At 35.4% G+C, this 21,563-nt stretch overlaps 1 protein-coding gene across 4 annotated transcripts in view; it reads right to left on the bottom strand.

The window, feature by feature from the left end:
- The window catches only part of LOC150099984 (tubulin monoglutamylase TTLL4-like), a 548,120-nt gene that overhangs the window by 51,052 nt on the left and 475,505 nt on the right, over positions 1–21,563 (bottom strand). For all 4 annotated transcript variants that reach the window (XM_090402675.1, XM_090402676.1, XM_090402677.1 and 1 more), the window contains exon 17: positions 5,205–5,278. In XM_090402675.1, coding sequence (XP_090258801.1) covers positions 5,205–5,278 — 74 coding nt within the window. The remainder of the gene's footprint in view (positions 1–5,204; positions 5,279–21,563) is intronic.

Here is a 21,563-nt window from a genome sequence, read left to right as displayed (position 1 = left end):
ATGTTGAGACTGAATCAAATGCCTTTTCAAAATCAATAAATGCTAGATATAAGTGTTTTTTGGTATTAATTTGTCTTTTCAATTTTAAGTCTTATTATATATATATCTGATCAATGGTGCTGTAATTTTTTCTGGAGTGGATATGCTACAATATTTATGTGGCATATCTGTTCCTAACTTACTCTGCTAAGTAATGTCTGGAATAGAGCAGCATGCAAAGGATGCTATTGATGCTACAATAGAGTCTAGGCACTCTCCTGCATTATATTTAGAAGTTCTGGACTTATGTTTTCACAAGCCTTTCATACTGTTACATGCTCTTACTCTATATAAGCACTGCACATTAATTTGCACACACACACACACACACACACACACACACACACACACACACACACACACACACACACACACACACACACACACACACACACACACACACAAATAGATGTGACAATACTGTAGTGTAACTATGGTTAAAAAAAACTTCCTACAAAAACACAAAGAAATATAAAATGCAACAAGAATTGCAAAAAGCAAAACATACCCCAAAAAGCCTAAAAAATTTTGTTTTCAACAAAATTCTTTACAAAAATCCTGACTTTCCCACATCTGTTTCATCCACATTTAGTACCCTAACAAACATTAATGGCATTAACTGGCATCAAAAACTGACTTCTTATTCCTTACTAAACCAAAAACTGCACCTACAACCCACATTTTGCCTCAACCATCCCGATGAGATCTTGCATAATGCTGCCCATAAGAAGGGTAGAACATGAGTTTTGTCAAGTCTGAAATTCCATGCCAAAGGTTACCGAACCTTGAATCACCTCTATATGATTTGCTCTAGCTCAAGATTTACTTGCCTTTACTTTGACTTCATTTGCTATCTTTACCAACTGCCTAATTCAGATGACTCTGCCTTTTGATTAATTACCTCTGAAATTTAATTTGACAGTCTAATTACCAAAATGGAGAGAACAACTTCCTTGGATATTTTAAGGTTCAAAATTAAAACCTCCGCTTTGCTAACTTCACAGATGAGGATGGAAGGGAAGCCATTCCCTTCCACCTTGCTATCAGTTATTATCTACCAAAATGTTCACCAACCTATCAGAATACCATATATTTTTCACCATTCTTCCAACACTTACCCCGCCCCCTAAAAAAAAAAAAAATAACAAAAGGAGAGAACATCTAACAGCAAATGTTTTATTTGCTGTTAGATGTTCTCTCCTCTTGGCAACTCCAACCATAACCTTCTTTACATTTCCTTTTTTAGAAATTGACTTTCTCATTCAATTTCAGCCTCAATAGGCTAAAATTGAAATTGACTTGAGGTAATTCCAATTGGTACCAACCTCACTACAATGGTGTCAACTGGAATGACCTCATTTTCTATCTCTTTTCCAATCTTATAATCTGAACACCTACTTAATAACTGAAGAGAGCTGGGAATGAAGAGCTTCATTATCTCCACTTAAAACTCCATGGTAAATCAGTCATAACAAAAATTTTACATACATTCAATGGCATGAATCAAACTTGAACATCTCATGCTTTAAAATATAGCCTGTAACAACTGTAAAAAATCAAGAAAAATAATGCATACTTTTTACAGGAGTCAAATGCAGAGAGTTTGCCTCCTACTCAAATGGTAACCCCCATCCCCAAATGAAGGTAAACTAGTCATCAAATTATTGTGCCACTCTCCCCCCTCTCCAGTACTATTAAAATGCAGGGGTTAAAATAAATACCAAAAGAACAAATTCTTTGACAACTGTCAATATCTTTTTCTCAGACAATTTTTCCAGAATGGAATGATATATTTTTTTGTAAATATATTTCTATCCTACTGAAACAATTGATGTTTAGGTTCTAAGGCTGTATCTTATCTTTGAGGATTTAATCCAGAAAAAATGCTCCATCTGAAAACACACACACTACATACATCTTTGCTATAAATAAAACTTTTATTTCCATTTTGTATTTCAATAAATATAACTTATCAATATTCGTTTTCCTTGTTAATACTAACAATAAAAAAATATCATTTTTGCATCTTTTTTCACTATCCTAATTCTTAAATTAACCCTGAATGGTCAATAATAAATTATATATATAATGAAATTTTTTACTCTGACCCAGAAATATATCTTCAGGAAAACAAATAAATTGTTCCAATCCAGATAGATAAAAAATTCACAATAACAAAAAAATTGTTTGTCTGGGATTATTAAGGAAAGAAGGTCATTAACCAATATGAATTTCATCATTCTCATTTCACAGCCCATCTCCTAGCTGCCCTGACAAGAGCAGCTAGGAGATGGGCTGTGAAATGGATTTGAAAAGTATGCAGAAACTTAGGTGTTATTTTTGATCAATGACATTCTGTCACAAACCTTAAATCCTATCAGTTTTGCAGATGACAGTATATTCCAACTCCTCTTCTTTATTCATAAAACCTTATAAATGCTCAAATCATTCAAGCTTCAAGATTTTCCACAACCATTACCCTCAAGCAGAGCAATGATATCTAGTAAATTTCGATACTATCAAAACACAATTCTGTCTCATATTTGATTTCAAGTTTTTCCCAAGCTCAAAACGTCATTCTAGTTGAAAGTGTACATCAATTTTTTAATTTGACATTGTCCCAAGAGTCAAACTGAACATTTCCATTCAGATGTTCCACAATATTTAAAGGACAATATGCAGTTAAGTTTGAATGGTTGTAATTATTTAGTTTATTATTATTATTTTTTTTATCAACTAACGCCTTTTATTCTCTTATAGGAAGCAGACAAGGCCTTTTTACTCTATCTAGCTTTTGGAGATTGAGTGGGCATTTCAATCTCCAACGGTGGCCAATCAGAGATAGCTGGCTCATGATTATCACTATTATAAGTGGCAACCGATGAAGAGACAGGCAAACAAGTGCTGCCATCTCTTGGTGCCTAATTATAACTGGATGTGTTACTGTCTGGAATAATACGGTCAATTTTCTTGAGTTTTTGGGACAAAAAATCAGAGTTTCCAGAAGAAAACACCTGCTTGCCCGTGTCAGAGATCAACTAACTCAGGAACCAGTTGAAAGAAGGCTTAGAAAAAGTATCTTCCAGTTGGCAATTAGACTCCAGTTTCCAGAAGAAAATACCTGTCTGCCTGTGCCAGAGATCGACTAACTCAGGAAACAGTTGAAGAAAGGCTTAGAAAAAGGTCCTCCAGTCAGTGACTAGACTTGAACTTAAGTCTATCTTTTGGCAGCCTAATGCAGATGATGCAAGCACCACTTCCACTGAGCTGCATAGGCCTGCTGTTATTATGGGTGATTTAACCACACAACCGGCCATATGGATAAAATACACACTTCTCATACACTTCGTATCCATCATATATTTCAATGTAATATCAATGGTATTACAATTTTAATATGCACTTTGCATCCATAGTAACCTTGACGTTTATAGACGTCATGGCAGATTGGGTGGTTAACTAAAGCTATGAAGCTAGTGCATGTCTGTCAGTGATGTTCTTCAGCTTAGTTCATATGGAAAATCAAGATTTTGGGTATGGGATGGGATTAGTTAATTCACCTTCATTACACGTAAAATTTCTTACATCCTAGATGGAATACGAACCCAAATGTGTCTGACAGGAGAATGTTGTGATATGCTCATGCATACCAGGAAAAAATCTACATAAAAAAGAATTGAGAAGTGGTATGAAGGCCTTTTAGTTTTGTCATTACAACAATACTTGCAGTTACTCCACTTATCTTTTCTGAGGCATCAGATCTGGCACCTTGCTATATTATCCATTTTCCAAAACTTAAGATGAAACTGACAAGAAAGCATTTGATGATACCCCAATGAATACAAAAAATGACATACTACACTTGGACAAATATCATGTTTAAAATAGCAGTTTTTCGAATGTTTTCAATGATGGAATGAACACACTTATTAAGAGTCTCAAGAGAGCTATTTTAAAGGGATTATACAAAATAACATGAAAATTCTGAAATATTTTGATTGCGGCTTTGCATATTTAAAATGGAATACAGAAGATGCTAATTCAACATATGCAAATTTTAATTTATTTAATAAGCTCAAACATATATTGATATGGGAAAGGGTATTCTATGAGATATTTCAATTACAATAAAATTTTACATTAAGTATATACAGCCAGTCCTCGACTTAAAATGTATGCATCTTATGACCACCATCCCATTAATACACACACACACACACACACACACACACACTGAATACCATCTCACTGCTGCAATCCATGGAACAGGGTGTTATTACTGCATTATTAAGACATTATTTAAGATATGTTTTTTTTTGACTATGTATTGCTGTAACTGAGGATAAGAACCCTCAGAGATATTAGGAAAGAAATATAATATCTTGCATTGCACAGAGAATGTAGATGCAGCATGAAGTGAAGTGACAGCAGAATGTATAAAGGGTGTTTTTGAAAGAAGCTGCTGAAAACATATGTTCATACATTTACAGAATTTGACAAAGCTTTACATGAGGCTGGTAACAAGATAGCACTAGCAAGATAGAAGACTGATGCAAGCTGCAACTGACACTGCTACAGAGAAATTTATGCAGAAAACAACAAAAAAGAAAGTCTGATAATGTAAAAATTTTTAAAGAACTATCTGCTGCTATCACCTCATCCCTGAAGATGAATTCAGCCCTTCCACCAGTTATGCATCTGGTGAACCATCCTCAGAATGCTCTATTGCAATTCCTGAATTTGAAGAATTTGTTGTCAAATCAATGGCCTCCCTTGTCTCCACCAATGAGTTGTCTACTTAATAAAGCAGCAGCTTTGAAAAGTTAGTTTTGCTCCACGTGCTTCCAGCTGATTATTTTACTATAAGTGCACAGAAGCACTCTACATTCATGTTTCATTATTTATTGCAATACAATATTGTATATAGTAATTTGTAAATTGTATTTTTCACTATCAGAAAAGAGTAAAATCAGTTTAAAAAAATATAACAAAACACACCTACACATTTTAGCATTCAGGTATATTAATTGTTAACATATTCTTTAAGGTTCATATAGTGATTTCTAACTTATGACAGGATAATCAGAATGGAACCTTGTTGCAAAATGAGGACTGACTGTATTTATGTAATGCATACATAAGTTTTAAGTTTGCACATAACAAACCTTGGACAAAGGATCTTTACGAAATAACTGGAGATGAATACTTTCTCTACACATGGACTGTAAAAGATGAATACCTAAAAGAAGTATGTATATATTATCAACATCATTATTCCTCCTCTTATCAACTACTACAAGAAGTTTCTAACTAAAATGAGAAATATGTAACCACAAAGTGAATTGCATAAAAATAAATAATAGCACAAATTAGTCTGGTTATAGTACAAAATTATATGAGGAGAATTCTAGAAGTAATGCATCTACCACAAGAGCTTTCCAGCCAAAAGAGATATGTCAGTGAAATAAAACAATGGTCTGAAGCCTGCTTTATATTCATACATTATTTCACAATACAATTTCCCTCCCCTTTTAATACATTTTCTCCAATGCATAACAAGCTTTTCAAAGTTTCTGTATAAAACTTTTCCATTTGCTTTTGGAAAGTTTTCTCATCTAGAATATTACTTCTGTCATTTTCAAAATGCATCTTGAGATGCATTTTCAATTTAGGTAATAACCAGAACCCCAATAAAGCCAGTCTGGACAAAAGGGAGGATATTCCATCATGTAAGTTCAAATCCAATCCCTTTCAACAGCCGCTGAAGTGAACATGCTTAACTTCAGTGTGAGGCCACATGCTTGTAGGTGGCCTCACACTGGCATACTACATAAGCAATGACTGTTCTTTATCATGAACAAAATTCTTGTTTCAACTTTCTCCTAGCCTTCATATAAAGTTACAACAATGTACTGGTGTCCATTTCACTATACAGCCCTGATGACTGCTTTGCTATCTAAATACATAGAAAATATTATATCATTAAATTAAACGAGTAAAAATATTTAAATTAAAAAAATTAAAATTTATCATCATCATCAAATTCCTGCCATGTACCCTCAAGGGACGTACAGGATATGATAGTGCTACATGAAAAATTTACATCATTACTAACTTTCTATCTACAATTTTCCTCCAAATCAGTCTGTTACTTGTCAAGACTCCAACATTACCAGATCTTATATTTCTATCATCTAAGGCACTTTGTACCGTATCAATCCACCTATATCTTGGTCTTCTTCTGGGTCGTTTTCCTGCCAACTTGGCAGAGAACACTCGTTTTGCTAATCTTTCCTCGCCCATTCTGTTTAAGTGACCATACCACCTGAGATTAGCTCTGCTAATGCATTCCTGGATGCTGACAATGTCAAGTTCTTTCCTAATATCCTCGTTTTTAATATGATATTGCCATTGATGCTATCTGTTCACCTCACTAATCTTTCTCAGGCCTCTCATATCTGCGGTCTCTAGTCTTTGGTCAAGTGTTTTACTTCTGACCCAGCTCTCAGATCCATAAGTTAAAACTGGTTTGAACACTGTCTTGTATACAGCTAATTTAGTGTTCCAACTAATTTCTCTCTTATTCCATATGAATTTATTCAATTGACTTCCTACCATACCAGCTTTGTTGATTCTGTTGTCTATTTCCATATTTAATTTACCATCTTCACTAAAAATCGTGCCTAAGTAGCTGAAATGTTTAACTTGTTCCACAGGTTCTCCATTCACAACACAGTTGACATTTTCAATGATTCTGCCTATTTCCATTGTCTTTGTCTTTTTATTGCTGACCTTCATGCCATATATATTACAACAGTTATCCAATTTAGTCACAGAATCTTGCAGACTTGTAGCGGATCTATTTAGAAGTTTTGCTAATCTTTCCTCGCCTGCATAAAGCAAAGAGCAGACATTAACATCTCCAATTTTGATATCCTCTTTAATACCACTTTCCTTCATAATGTGATCCATATAGATAATGAATAACAGAGGGGGATAATGTACACCCTTTTCTCACACCAGATTTAACATTAAACCATCTTCCTGTACTTCCTTCAATTCTAACTGCTGACTTACAACTCAAATAAAGACTAAGTATTGCTTGATATAATGCCCCAGTGACACCATATAACTGTAGCGTATTGAATAGCTTCTCTCTTGGCACCGTGTCATATGCCTTTTCCAAATCGACAAAACTTAAATACAGATCTTTGTCATATTCCCATGATTTCTCCACTATTTGTCGTAAAGTGAAGATCTGATCCTGACAGCCTCAATTTGACTTGAATCCAGCTTGTTCTTCACCAAGCTTTTCTTCCACAATTCTTCTCAACCATTTCTCAAGTATACTTGCATATGTCTTACCAGGAACACTCAATAGCGATATACCTCTGTAATTCTCACATTGTTTTATTTCCCTTTTTATATATGGGTACTATGACAGCTCTACTCCAATCATTGGGAATTCGGCCCTCTGTCCAGGCATTTTGAACTATGCAGTGCAGTCACTGTAAGACTTTTATACCACCATACTTCAGCATTTCTGGTCGAATATCAGCTACTCCAGCTGCCTTTCCACATTTCAACCTTTGATGACTTTTTCTACTTCAAGTATGGATATGTATTCCTGACTGCATGCCTGGTCTGTGTTTTTTTATCACCGTGCTGTCATCACTGCTTGTTTCATTCAGCAAATTTTCAAAGTAATTACTCCATACTTCAAGGATATCTTTTTCACCTGTTTTCATTTCACCTTTATCATCTTTAACTCCTTTTACAGCACTCTTTCCTCCATTCCTAAGCTTCTTCAACAACCTCCAGAATATTTTGCCACCTTCTTGATATTTATTTTCTATGTTCTTGCCAAAGTCCTCCCATGACTTTTGTTTAGCTAGTTTTACATACTGTTTAGCTATCTCATATTTGTCTCTGTATTTTCTAAGAGCACAAGCTGTCTTATTTGCCAGGAACTTTTGATATGCTTTCTTCGTTTCCTTCACTGCCTCTTTAACTTCCTGTGTCCACCATGGAGTCCTAATTTTTCTATCCTTGCACACAACCTCACAACATGTTCTCTGGATGAATCAATAAATGTTTTTTTCTTTAAGGCTTGCCACTGAATCTCCAAGGTTTGCTTCCTGTTCTCAATCTCTTTAATTTTTCCTTCAATAATCTTTGTGTATTTTAGTCTACAGTTCACATCTGAAAGCTGTTCAACTTTTATTTGCTTTAAAACTTTCTTACATGTCATTCTTTTCAATATGAAATATTGAAAAGAATGACATGTAAGAAATAAGAAATAAAGTGCCGAGAATAAAGCTATTCAATATACTACAGTTATATGGTGTCAATGGGGCATTATATCAAGCAATACTTAGTCTTTATTTGAGTTGTAAGTCAGCAGTTAGAATTGAAGGAAGTACAGGAAGATGGTTTACTGTTAAATGTGGTGTGAGACAAGGATGTACATTATCCCCTCTGTTATTCATTATCTATATGGATCACATTATGAAGGAAAGTGGTATTAAACATGATATCAAAATTGGAGATGTTAATGTCAGCTTTTTGCTTCATGCAGATGATGTTATACTTCTAAATAAATCCGCTACAAATCTGCAAGATTCTCTGACTAAATCGAATAGCTGTTGTAATATATATGGTATGAAGGTCAGCAATAAAAAGACAAAGACAATGAAAATAGGCAGAATCAGTGAAAATGTCAACTGTGTTGTGAATGGAGAACCTGTGGAACAAGTAAAACATTTCAGCTACTTAGGCACGATTTTTACTGAAGATGGTAAATTAAATATGGAAATAGACAACAGAATCAGCAAAGCTGGTATGGTAGGAAGTCAAATGAATAAATTCATATGAAATAAGCGAGGAATTAGTTGGAACACTAAATTAATAAAACTGGTTTGAACACTAAATCAGTGTTCAAACCAGTTTTAACTTATGGATCTGAGAGCTGGGTCTGAAGTAAAACACTTGACTAAAGACTAGAGACCGCAGATATCAGAGTTTCTGAGAAAGATTAGAGGCGTGAACAGATTCCATCGATGGCAATATCATACTAAAAACAAGGATATTAGGAAAGAACTTGACATTGTCAACATCCAGGAATACGTTAGCAGAGCTAATCTCAGGTGGTATGGCCACTCAAATGGGCAAAGAAAGATTAGCAAAACAACTGTTCTCTGAGAGGTTGGCAGCAAAACGACCAAGAGGAAGACCAAGATATAAGTGGATTGATACGGTACAAAGTGCCTTAGACGATAGAAATATAATATCTAATAATGTTGGAGTCTTGACAAGTAACAGACTGATTTGCAGGAAAATTGTAGATAGGAAGTTAGTAATGATGTAATTTTTTCATGTAGTACTATCATATGCTGTACACCCCTTGAGGGTACATGGCAGGAATTTGATGATGAAAATGACATATTTTAGAATCAAAATGCCTGTGCAAAAGTGGGTGGAGTGATTTTTTTTTTTTTGATGTTGTCCCACCCACGAAAGTTTATTTGCAAACCTTTAGAATATTGAACTGTGGATAGGTTAAGTTGGTAAGTGGTGGGTCAGTAATCAATCTGATTGCTCTCTTCTATACTGAGTCAAGTATTTTTAGGGAGCACTTATGGGACCCCACCCCAAATGTGAGAGCAATATTCAATAGCTGGCAGATTTGTGATTTGTATAACGTTAACAGCTGTTCAGAGGTTAAGTGATGTCATGAGCAAAAAAGAAATCCTAGTTTTTAGGAAGCTGGGGAGGGAGGGGCAATGCTTGTGATGTGTTTATGCCAGGAGAGTCTTGATGACCGGGTGGTTCAGAAGAGAACTCTCCTCATGCCTAGGAATTTGGTGTTGTCAGGGTAATACTAGAAGAAAATAGTTCTTATTTTAAAAAAAAAAAAAATTTTTTTTTTTCTTTTGTGAGAAATAAAGCAGAACTTGGGTTTTGCTATTGGAGGATGGCTTGGAGATCAGAACTGAGGGCAGTGGTGGTTGATGTTCTGTAAGTTTAGATGATTTGTGTAGAGTAAGGTTTGTCAAAAAGAAGTGCAATGTACTGTTATCTGTAAAACTGTGTGCTAGGTTGGAAGTCAAATGAAGTAGATCATTAATATATAGAAGGAAGGGGATTGGTGAGAGAGCAGAACCCCTTGTAGAACCCCAGTGTTAGTTGAATAGTGAGAGGATAAGGAACCATCCACCATTACACATACATCCAGTCAGAAAGCTGGCAATCCAACTGCAGAAGTTATGGGATAGACTGAGTGATGGGAGATTGCGCATTAAGCCTTTATGCCAGACCCAATTAAAAGCTTTAAAGATATATATATATATATATATATATATATATATATATATATATATATATATATATATATCAAATGCAACCACTTGAGATTCCCTAAACCTCTCCATGGCATTTATCCAGAGATGGATGACATATGTGAGTAGATCTCCTGTTGATCAGCAATGATGGAATCCATACTGGTGGTCATTTATTAGCCAGGTGCCTTCAAGGCAGTGGGAGATGAAAATATATGGTTCTCTCCATCACTTCAGATAAAACTTAGGTGAGTGAGAGAGAGGGTAGTAGTTTAGTAGAGAGTATAGAAAGGTGACAGGCCAGGAATCAGTTCTGGTGCAGAAAAACCTTCAGGACAATTGGAGGAATGCCATCAGGGCCAGGAGACTTCGTTTGTCATCGTATGTTATTCTAATTTGGACAATATTTTTCTGATCAGAGGAAACAGGATGAGAAAAGGGCATTATTAATGATAGCTGAAGAACTTCAACCAACAGACATAGAAGTTAAGAAATATTGCAGATCTGAGGAATATAGTTCATTAGAGGCTGTCTGGTGCAAGACAGATGCCAAAAGGACAAAATATATTATCATCATCATCAAATTCCTGACATTTACCCTCAAGGGGGTGTACAGGATATGATAGTACTACGTGAAAAACTCACATCATTACTAACTTCCTATCGTAGGTTGCTGTTATAGACCTGAGGATCCAGAAGATGTGGATGATATACATCCACATCCAGATTAGCACAATGAGTGCAGGCCAAGAAATTATCACGGAAGACTTCAACTATGGGGATATAGATTGGAAAGGGCTTGTCTCCTTCCATGGGGAAGGAGACAAGCACTAGATTGTGTTTGTCTCCTTCCCCTGGTATTCTGGTATTTAAGTTAGAGACTGCAAAACAAGCATCAATACACAACAATGAAAAAAAGTGTATGCTTTGATTACTTTGGGTATGAAATAAAGATATCATGATAATGTCTGCTCCTTATTATTGCTGGACATCTTATAAAGTTAATTTAATTCAATGTCAGGAAAAAAAAGGCTGGTCTAAGAGTTCTGGGTTCTGGAGTGTCAATGATTTGGAGACAACAAGAAGGTCATTGCTATTCTATTTAGCTAATGTATTTCTATGAAAATGAACATCTGATATTATACTCAAACTCAGACACCATGTGCTATAAAGCTAGTGCTTTACTCTTTGGATCTTCAAGTACCTGCCCACCATCACTGCAGCATCAACAGATGATGAACCTTGTTTCCAGCATGAAGACTGGTCATCATCATCATCAAGAACTAAGAATTTATGAAGCTATAAATTAACCATCTCATATGATATATATTCTCATAACTAATTTCATGCATATGAAACTGCTTGATCAATTCATGTTATGTACAGCATACTATCATCCAATCTTATGTTATTATCTTCTAAGATAGAAGATAATTTTGACTTCATATGGGGAATCTGTTAATTGTGACTGATATAAATAAAGAAATAACAAGTATACAAAGCATTATAATATTATAATATTCTAATGCATTCATCTTGTAATAGTTATACTTTGTACACTTGTTTTTTCTTGTTTACTTTTTTTTCCCTCATTATTTTAGAAACTACAAAATCTGGAAAGAGTTAATTTCTCTAAAAACATGTACATTTCGTATAAGTGGATCTATATATATATATATATATATTTTTTTTTTTTTTTTAAGTATTAATTATTTCTTTTTTTTGGTATACTGCTTTTAGATAACATGGATTTGGTCAGAATGTTTGCTATATCTAGGCAAATATTATTAGCTATTGTAGGAGGCAGATACCCCATCCTATAATTCATCATAATTTCTAGTTTTGGTAGGTCTCTCAGTATGATGAAGTTGTGACCTTGACTGATGATAAATTTGCAACCACACAATTCAATAAAGTTGTAAACAGCAGGTATGTTGTTGGAGAATTTAAATTTTCTTGCAGGTGTTGACTTTTTACTTTTCTAAATTCTTTTGTTCACTGAGACATTTGAGATGTGATACAGGACTGACCACAGCACAGGATTTAAAACATTCATCAGTTCTTCAGGTAGAGAGGTGATAATTTTATTTATTTATGTTGGTAAGCTCTATGTAAGAAGCATAGGGCTTACCAAAATACTGATTAAAAAGCAACTATTATAACTATTATAGAACATTAAAACAACTATTATATTTATTATAGAACATTAAAGCAACTATTATAACCAAAAGAAAGAACATACAAGAATATAAGAATGTAAGTTACCTTCATAACTCTGCTACTAATATGTTCTGTGGTTATATCAGTTGCTTTAATAACATTGTTGTTCTAGATCAGTGATTCTCAACCACTGTGCCGCGAGATTTTTTAAGTGTGCCGTCACTGCGAATACCCATACATAAGCAGCGTCAGACAAGTGGTTCAATCAGTTCAACCTTCCTAGCGGGGACTGGCTGAACCAATACGCATGGCTATTATAGTTATGGCTACTGGCTAACAAAGCTACATATTAGTTCAGTCTACTAGTTGCCCGCTTGATGTGTGCATATGGTTAGTTACAACTTATATATTTGTTTTTGTATGTGCAATACCACAATATTGTGTAGTCAAACTTAATTAAAACGGATTCAAAGGCAATATACAATATGTCATTTTTAATAATTTTTTGACAAAATTATTTTTATTTTCAACGAACCCCCTAAAATGGATAAATGGATAAAAAAAGAAAGCTTAATGACGATAATGATGATGCTAGCAATCATGCTCATGAGCCCAGTACAAGTAAAGATGTTTCCTCTGCCAAAAAATGTAATGTTCATCGTAAGTATAATGATGATTTCTTAAAATTTGGATTTACATCTACAATGGAAAATGATAAAACTGTTCTCGAGTGTGTAGTATGTGGTTGTAAATTATCAAACAGTGCTGGATCATTAAAATCTGGATCACAAAATGAGAGTAGCATTATCATTTATACGCCCAAATATAAATGAAGTTATCAAAAAAAACATGCTCAAATTACGCATTAAATGTAATTTATCATTAAATAAACATTTTGTTTACTTTGTAATGCAATTTCATTTTATATTTTATTGCAAATTATTATTGTATGCTATTTTTACAAAATATATTATAGGTACATGAATTAATTAACCAAGTAAAATTCTTTTAAATTTATCTTATTGTTAGTGTGCCGCCAAATTTTAAAATTATTAACCATGATGAAAAAAAGGTGGAGAATCACTGTTCTGGATGTCCATCAGAACTTCCAAGCTCCCCCCCTCCCTCTCATATGGTGTCTTACATAATGCTGTGCAAGCCCAGACTTGTGAGATTTGTAGTAATGGATATAATATTTGCATTCACTAATTCCTTTCTCCACTGACAAGTCAGTTTGTCTCTAAAACAAGAGATGACACACAGTGTCATCTCTTGTTTTGGGTGGTCTACAAATCCCAACAATATGGATGGCACACAATTCAGGCCAGATAACTTCTGTTTCAAGTTCTCCAGCAAACTTTAAATGTGCATCTTTATGGCACATACTCTCATTTAACACAAGGTTGGTGACCAAATCTCTCAACTGAGCAACAGAAATCTCTTAAAAATTGTAACAAGAATAAATGCCAGCACAAAGTACTACTTCCTTAAAATTTTACCAAGGTTTGGACAAGCCTGAAACACAAAAGACAGGAATACAACACTATTGAAGTAACCTGGGTTACAGAGGTGCTAGAAAAGATATGGATAAACAAGATGTCTAGGACAAGCAAACTGCCAGCACTTTTTTTTTCATAAATTAATCTGAGAATGATGATGCTGATTTGTTGTAAAAAGATGACCCGTTCATTTTTAGGATGAGGCAGGATAACAAAAATATCATTCCTTTAGCCAGCCTGGTTAGACAAATAGCATTTCCACTCTCCATCCAACAGGTCATGGATTCAAATCCCACACTGTTCATGGATGTTTGCAGCTGTCTTTAGGAAGAAGATAAAGTTCATCATCCAGTTTGAGGCCACCATCCTGCTTAAAGATCTAAAGTAGCTTGAAAAAAGTTCTGCGTTTGGTCCCTAGTATTTAACCCTTAACCCAACCACAATGGTATTAATATACCAAGGCATTCATTATAAGAAAATTACGGAGACAACTACCATCTTAAAGTAATAACTTCAATCTAATATAAACCACAACAATCATTCAATATTTTAACCTTCATATGAAGGTCATCAACTGAAGTAATCATATATAAACAAAGAGATTAGCATACTATGTATATTGTAAAGTAGCTGAAGCATCAAAATAAAATTACTGGCTTGATCTCAGATGTAAAAAAAAACATACTACATCAAAGCTACCATCTAGTTATCTGTTCGGCTAGAGATTAGTAACAGATAATTAAAACAAAAACATTACTGATGATGGTCAATGTATAAAATGAGCTGAAATTACTGCTAGAGTCCTGAAGTGGGAGTTTGCTGAGGAATCACAGTGTTTAATACTCCACCAAACTGAATGGAAAGAAACCTGTTCCTGACATTGTACTAAAAACTTAGTATGAGATCAACCATCTTAATCTAAACAATAATGGTGGTCTACAAGTCCCAAGAATATGGACGACACACATTCAGTCCTTGCCTTTTACCTATCCTATCGAGGATAGGTAAAGCAAGGGTCTTCAACGTATGGCCCGCGGAGCTCTTTGCAGTGGCCCGCCGGCCATTTTGAAAAAATAACTACTTAACATTAAAACATGATTAAATAAAAAATAATTTCAATTAAGCCCACGGGGCCATTAACATATACTGCGGTATATAGAATTGTAAGATGCTTTCCAGATTCATAAGGAACACTGTGCATTTGATACTTTACATAAAATCCTATAAAAATAAATATTAAATAGACATGCTTCTTCAGCCATCTACCAGCGCCAAGCGGTACTTAAGTACTAGTACTAACGTTGCAGGCTAAAGCAGTAGTTCGTTCGAGTGTGCTGTCTGGTGTCTTCCAGATACATCTCGAAGTTTCTCAATACTTCGTTATTTTCATAAAAATACAAGAGGATCTCATCCACAGTCAGTCATAAACAGTGTGATATTTGTGTATAAGTGCACTCTGGTTCGTCGTGTCATCCATAGCTTATTGTGGTTTTATATTGCCAGATTTTTTTCATTAGTGTAAGATATATTCAGTGGATAATAACAGTTACATGGCCATTTTGTTTCATTTTTTGGGTTCACCTTCCATCACTATGGCGTCTATGAGTAAAAAGCATAAATCAAGTGATTCTTGTTGGGTTTTTAATGAAAAGTGGACCAATTTGTACTTTTTTTGTGCTGATCGATGATAAGCCAGTGTGTTTAATTTGTCATGAGTTAGTGTCAGTATCAAAAGAATACAATATAAAACGACATCATGAGACAAAGCATGATCCAATTTCGATTACCTTCAAGGGCAGCTTCGTGTGGACATAGTGAACCGTCTCCAAATTGATTTGAAATGCCAGCAGGGTACATTTAAAAGGCAGAAGGAAGAGAGCGAAGCATGCATCAAAGTAAGCCATGTAACAGCTGAAAAAATTCCTAAACAATCAAAAGCCTTCTTGGACAGCGAGTTTGTGAAGGAGTGTCTCATCGCTAATGGGGATATTCTGTGCCCAAATAATAAGGAAGTTTTTAAAAAACTGAGTTTGTCTGGGGTAACTGTAGCATGACATGTTGAAGAACTAGCCAATGACATGAAGGAACTTTAAAAAAATGGTCGTCTGAATTTACATCATATTCACTTGCTTTAGATGAGAGCACAAATGTGAAGGATACAGCACAACTGGCTATCTTTGTCAGTGGCATTGATCAACAATTCAATGTGACAGAAGAACTGCTGGTGCTGATACCTATGAAGGGAACGACAAAAGGCACTGATATTCTTGAAGCTGCCAAAGAAAATGCTCCAGCGTTTCGACCTCAGCTTAACCAACCTCAAGGGTGTGGTAACTGATGGTGCCCCTGCTGTGATAGGAAAGAACAAAGGGTTTATTGAATTTAGGTCATATTCACTTGCTTTAGATGAGAGCACAGATGTGAATGATACAGCACAACTGGCTATCTTTGTCCATGGCAATGATCAACAATTCACTGTGAGAGAAGAACTGCTAGCACTCGTACCTATGAAGGGAACGATGAAAGGCACTGATATTCTTAAAGCCACCAAGAAAAACGCTCCAGCGTTTCAACCTCAACTTAACCAACCTGGAGGGTGTGGTAACTGATGGCGCCCCTGCTATGGTGGGAAAGAATGAAGGTTTGTTGCGCTGCTACAGAAAGAACCGGAACTAGAAGGAAAAGATTTCGTCCATTACCACTGTTTAATCCACCAGGAGAATTTGAGAATGTCATGAAAGTTATTGGAGGGTAAGAGGATTGAATCATTGTCAATTCCACGAATTTTTGATCCAAGAGTACGAAGCGGATCACGGTGATGTGGCTTATTATAGTGATATGCATTGGTTGAGCAGACGGAAGGTTCCTAAAAGAGTCTTTGACTTAAGGAGCGAAATATAGCAATTCATGCAAACCAAGGGGAATCCGACTGCGTAATTTAACGATCTGAAGTGGATGACAGACTTTGCTTTTGTGACTGACATCTCCTTGCATATAAATGACCTAAATACGGGGCTACAATCCAAAGATTAACTAGTGCACACTCTGTTTGATCACATCAAAGCTTTTGTGGCCAAGCACAAACTTTTGGAGGCACAACTCGCAAAACAAGACTTAACTCATTTTCAGCTCTCAATGAGTCCAACTGCTCGTCTTTTGACGAATACACTACAATTTGCCGTGTTGCGAAGTGAGTTCGAAGAGAGATTTAACGATTTTCGTAATGAACAGTCTTCTGTAGATTTATTTTCAATGCCATTCAGTGTCAATGCTGTCGAAATGCCAGGCTCAGTACAAATGGAGCTGCTTGAACTCCAAAGCAACTCTTCTTTGAGAGAAAAATTATTCAATATGCTCTTGCTTACAATTTACAAAGACTACATTTCTGAGGATGTATTCTTTAATCATTGCTGGCATGCTTTGAAGATGTGCACTTTGTTAGGAAGCACATACTTATGTGAGCAGTTCTCCAGAATGAAGCATGTAAAGTCCAAGATAAGAACTCAGATTACGGAGTAACATCTTGAGAATACTCTGCACATAGCGACTGCCAATATCGACAAGCGGATCAAGGAAAAACACTGCCAAGTTGCCCATTGACATTGTAAAAAATGAATGTTTTCTTCATTAAATTATCTTTTTTCAAGTATTGATTGTATTTACTTATCATGAACCCGACTACTACCCTACGCTCTTAAAGCTGAGTTTGTTTATTTTTATAGGATTTTATGTAAAGTATCAAATGCACAGCGTTCCTTGTGAATTTGGAAATCTCTTACAATTCTAAATACCGCAGCATCGCTTAGTAGCCTGCGCTTCATTGAAATTTTTAATGTGGCCTGCACTGTCTGAAAGGTTGAAAACTCATGGTATAAGGCATGCAGAACTAGGCATTATTTAGTGAGATATAACCTTTTTAACCTCAATATCACTAAATAATACTTAATCTTGCCTTATTACTTCAAAAAAGAAGCCACCCTCACCTATCCATGCTTCCAACAATACCTAAATCTGCAGAGAAGGAAATAATTTATTTTTAGGCCAAGGCAGCCACGAGTAGAGCTTACTGATCTGAAAAAATGTAAGCTCTAGGTTGTACTTAAGGATTTTTGAAAATGGTTCGGAGATACTGTGATATATGGAATTAGAAACTCTGTACTGGTTATAGGTTGCGAGTCAATAACATGATGTATCTTTTGTTAGGAGATGTTGAGAAGATATAGCTTGAGATTCCGTACGTTAGAGCATATAACATGAGTGTGATATAGTAAAGTTTTTTATTATGCCAATTTTTTTTAGATGAATGATGCACAGAGTGCTGCATTTGTAGAAACTGGGGAAGATAGGTTTGCAGTAGGTGAAGGTAGTTCATTGCAAGGTTAATTTATCATCTTTTATTTTGAACTTGGGGTGCTTAAGGGTCAAAGCTATATAACTGAGAGGAGACCTCCACATAGGCTTTAAAAGAATGCGGAGAACCGACCAGGGCTTCTAACCTAATGTCCAATCCTCACCTTCTCGTGGTGCACCCTGTTGGATTTCTACCTGGATAATAAATGAACGATGATGGGCTGGCAATTTGGGATTTAGCCGACCAAATTGTATTCCAATAAGTTAAACCAAAATACAAAATGATGGTACAACATGACAAAATTTCATGCCGGCTGGGGCTTCACCCAGTTAAACAAGGCCCCCGTTGTTTTCGCCAGGGAACCAGGGCGAACAGCGAAAAGTCAGCTACTGGAACAAATCTGAAAACACACCCCAACTCTACATCACCAGAGTTAAAGATTGGTACTATCAACACAAGAGGCCTGAATGGCAAAGAAACAGAGCTAGCTGAGGAATTAGATAAGTATCCGATCGACATAATAGGGGTGACTGAAACAAAAAAGACAAAAACTGGTGAGATCTTTCTGAGCAATAAATACAAAATGTTATATTCAGGCAATGACAATCAAGGAAAAGAAGGAGTAGCCATAGTATTCAACACAAAATATGAGGCTCATCTACTTGAATGGCAGGCAGTGTCAAGTAGAGTGATTTGGGCAAATATCAGAATGGGGAACTGGACAATGAGACTTATTTGTGCCTATGGTCCGACAGAAGGTTCTACTAAGGTAGAAGTGGAGGAATTTTTTGAGGCTTTGAAGAAAGCAACTGACACAGTGAAAAAGGAAAAGTTGGTCCTTATTGGGGATCTAAATAGCAGACCGGGAAATGAATGTCAGATATACAAAATTATTTCCAGAAAATTTGGAGGAAAGAGCAAAGCTAATAATAATGGCAAATACCTGTTTGATTTCTGCTCAGGACATGGACTGGTTATTACTAACATCATGTTCCAACATAAAAATGTGCATAAATTCACATGGAGAGAAGAGGCAAGGAATAAGAAAAGTCTCATTGACTATGTTATTGTTGATAGTGATGTTTTCTCCCTGGTGCAGGACACTAGAGTGTACAGAGGATTTGAAATTGGAAGTGATCACTATTTAGTCTTGAGCAGGATAAAATTGAATTTCATATTGAAAAGAATGACATGTAAGAAAGTTTTAAAGCAAATAAAAGTTGAGCAGCTCTCAGATGTGAATTGTAGACTAAAATACACAAAGATTATTGAAGGAAAAATGAAAGAGTTTGAGAACAGGAACCAAACCTTGGAGATTCAGTGGCAAGACTTGACGAAAACCCTGATTGATTTAGCTAGAACAGCATGTGGTGAAGTTGTCTGTAAGGATAGAAAAATTAGAACTCCATGGTGGACACAGGAAGTTAAAGAGGCAGTGAAGGAAAAGAATAAAGGATATCAAAAGTTCCTGGCAAATAAGTCAGCTTGTGCTCTTAGAGAATACAGAGACATAACGCAAGAAAGCTAAACTGTGTGTAAAACTAGCTAAACAAAAGTCATGAGAGGACTTTGGCAAGAATATAGAAAATAAATATCAACAAGGTGGCAAAATATTCTAAAGGTTGTTGAAGAAGCTTAGGAATGGAGGAAAGAGTGCTGTAAAAGGAGTTAGAGATGATAAAGGTGAAATGAAAACGGGAGAAAAAGATATACTTGAAGTATGGAATATTACTTTGAAAATTTGCTAAATTAAAAAAGTAGTGATGACAGCACAGTGGTAAAAAATACTGACCAGGCATGCAGTCAGGAATACATATCCATACTTGAAGTAGAAAAAAAGCCATCAAAGGCCTTGAAATGTGGAAATTCAGCAGGAGTAGATGATATTCGACCAGAAATGCTGAAGTATGGTGGTATAAAAGTCTTACAGTGGCTGCACTGCATAGTTCAGAATGCCTGGACAGTGGGACGAATTCCAAATGATTGGAGTAGTGTTCTCATAGTACCCATATATAAAAAGGGAAATAAAACTGAATGTGAGAATTACAGAGGTATATCGCTATTGAGTGTTCCTGGTAAGATATATGCAAGTATACTTGAGAAAAGGTTGAGAAGAATTGTCGAAGAAAAGCTTGGTGAAGAACAAGCTGGATTCAGGTCAAATAGAGACTGTCAGGATCAGATCTTCACTTTACGACAAATAGTAGAGAAATCATGGGAATATAACAAAGATCTGTATTTAAGTTTTGTCGATTTGGAAAAGGCATATGACAAGGTGCCAAGAGAGAAGCTATTCAATACGCTACAGTTATATGTATTTAAGTTTTGTCGATTTGGAAAAGGCATATGACAAGGTGCCAAGAGAGAAGCTATTCAATACGCTACAGTTATATGGTGTCAATGGGGCATTATATCAAGCAATACTTAGTTTTAATTTGAGTTGTAAGTCAGCAGTTAGAATTGAAGGAAGTACCCGAAGATGGTTTAATGTTGAATCTGGTGTGAGACAAGGATGTACATTATCCCCTCTGTTATTCATTATCTATGTGGATCACATTATGAAGTAAAGTGGTATTAAATATGATATCAAAATTGGAAATGTTAATGTCGGCTCTTTGCTTTATGCAGACAATGTTATATTTCTAAATAAATCCACTACAAGTCTGCAAGATTCTCTGACTAAATTGAATAACTGTTGTAATAGATATGGTATGAAGGTCAGCAATAAAATGGAGAACCTGTGGAACAAGTAAAACATTTCAGCTACTTAGGCACGATTTTTAGTGAAGATGGTAAATTAAATATGGAAATAGACAACAGAATCAACAAAACTGGTATGGTAGGAAGTCAATTGAATAAATTCATATGGAATAAGAGAGAAATTAGTCATAACACTAAGTTAGCTGTATACAAGACAGTGTTCAAACCAGTTTTAACTTATGGATCTGAGAGCTGGGTCAGAAGTAAAACACTTGACCAAAGACTAGAGACCACAGATATGAGAGTCCTGAGAAAGATTATAGGCATGAACAGATAGCATCAATGGCAATATCATATTAAAAATGAGAATATTAGGAAAGAACTTGACATTGTCAGCATCCAGGAATGCATTAGCAGAGCTATTCTCAGGTGGTATGGTCACTTAAACAGAATGGGTGAGGAAAGATTAGCAAAACA

The sequence above is a fragment of the Typopeltis vanoorti genome, chromosome 13 (assembly GCF_054136105.1).
Source record: "Typopeltis vanoorti isolate ZY-2024b chromosome 13, IOZ_Tvanoo_1.0, whole genome shotgun sequence".
Lineage (NCBI taxonomy): Eukaryota > Metazoa > Arthropoda > Arachnida > Uropygi > Thelyphonidae > Typopeltis > Typopeltis vanoorti.
The sequence above is the reverse complement of the archived record's forward strand: the minus strand, read 5'-3'. Positions and strand labels throughout refer to the sequence as shown.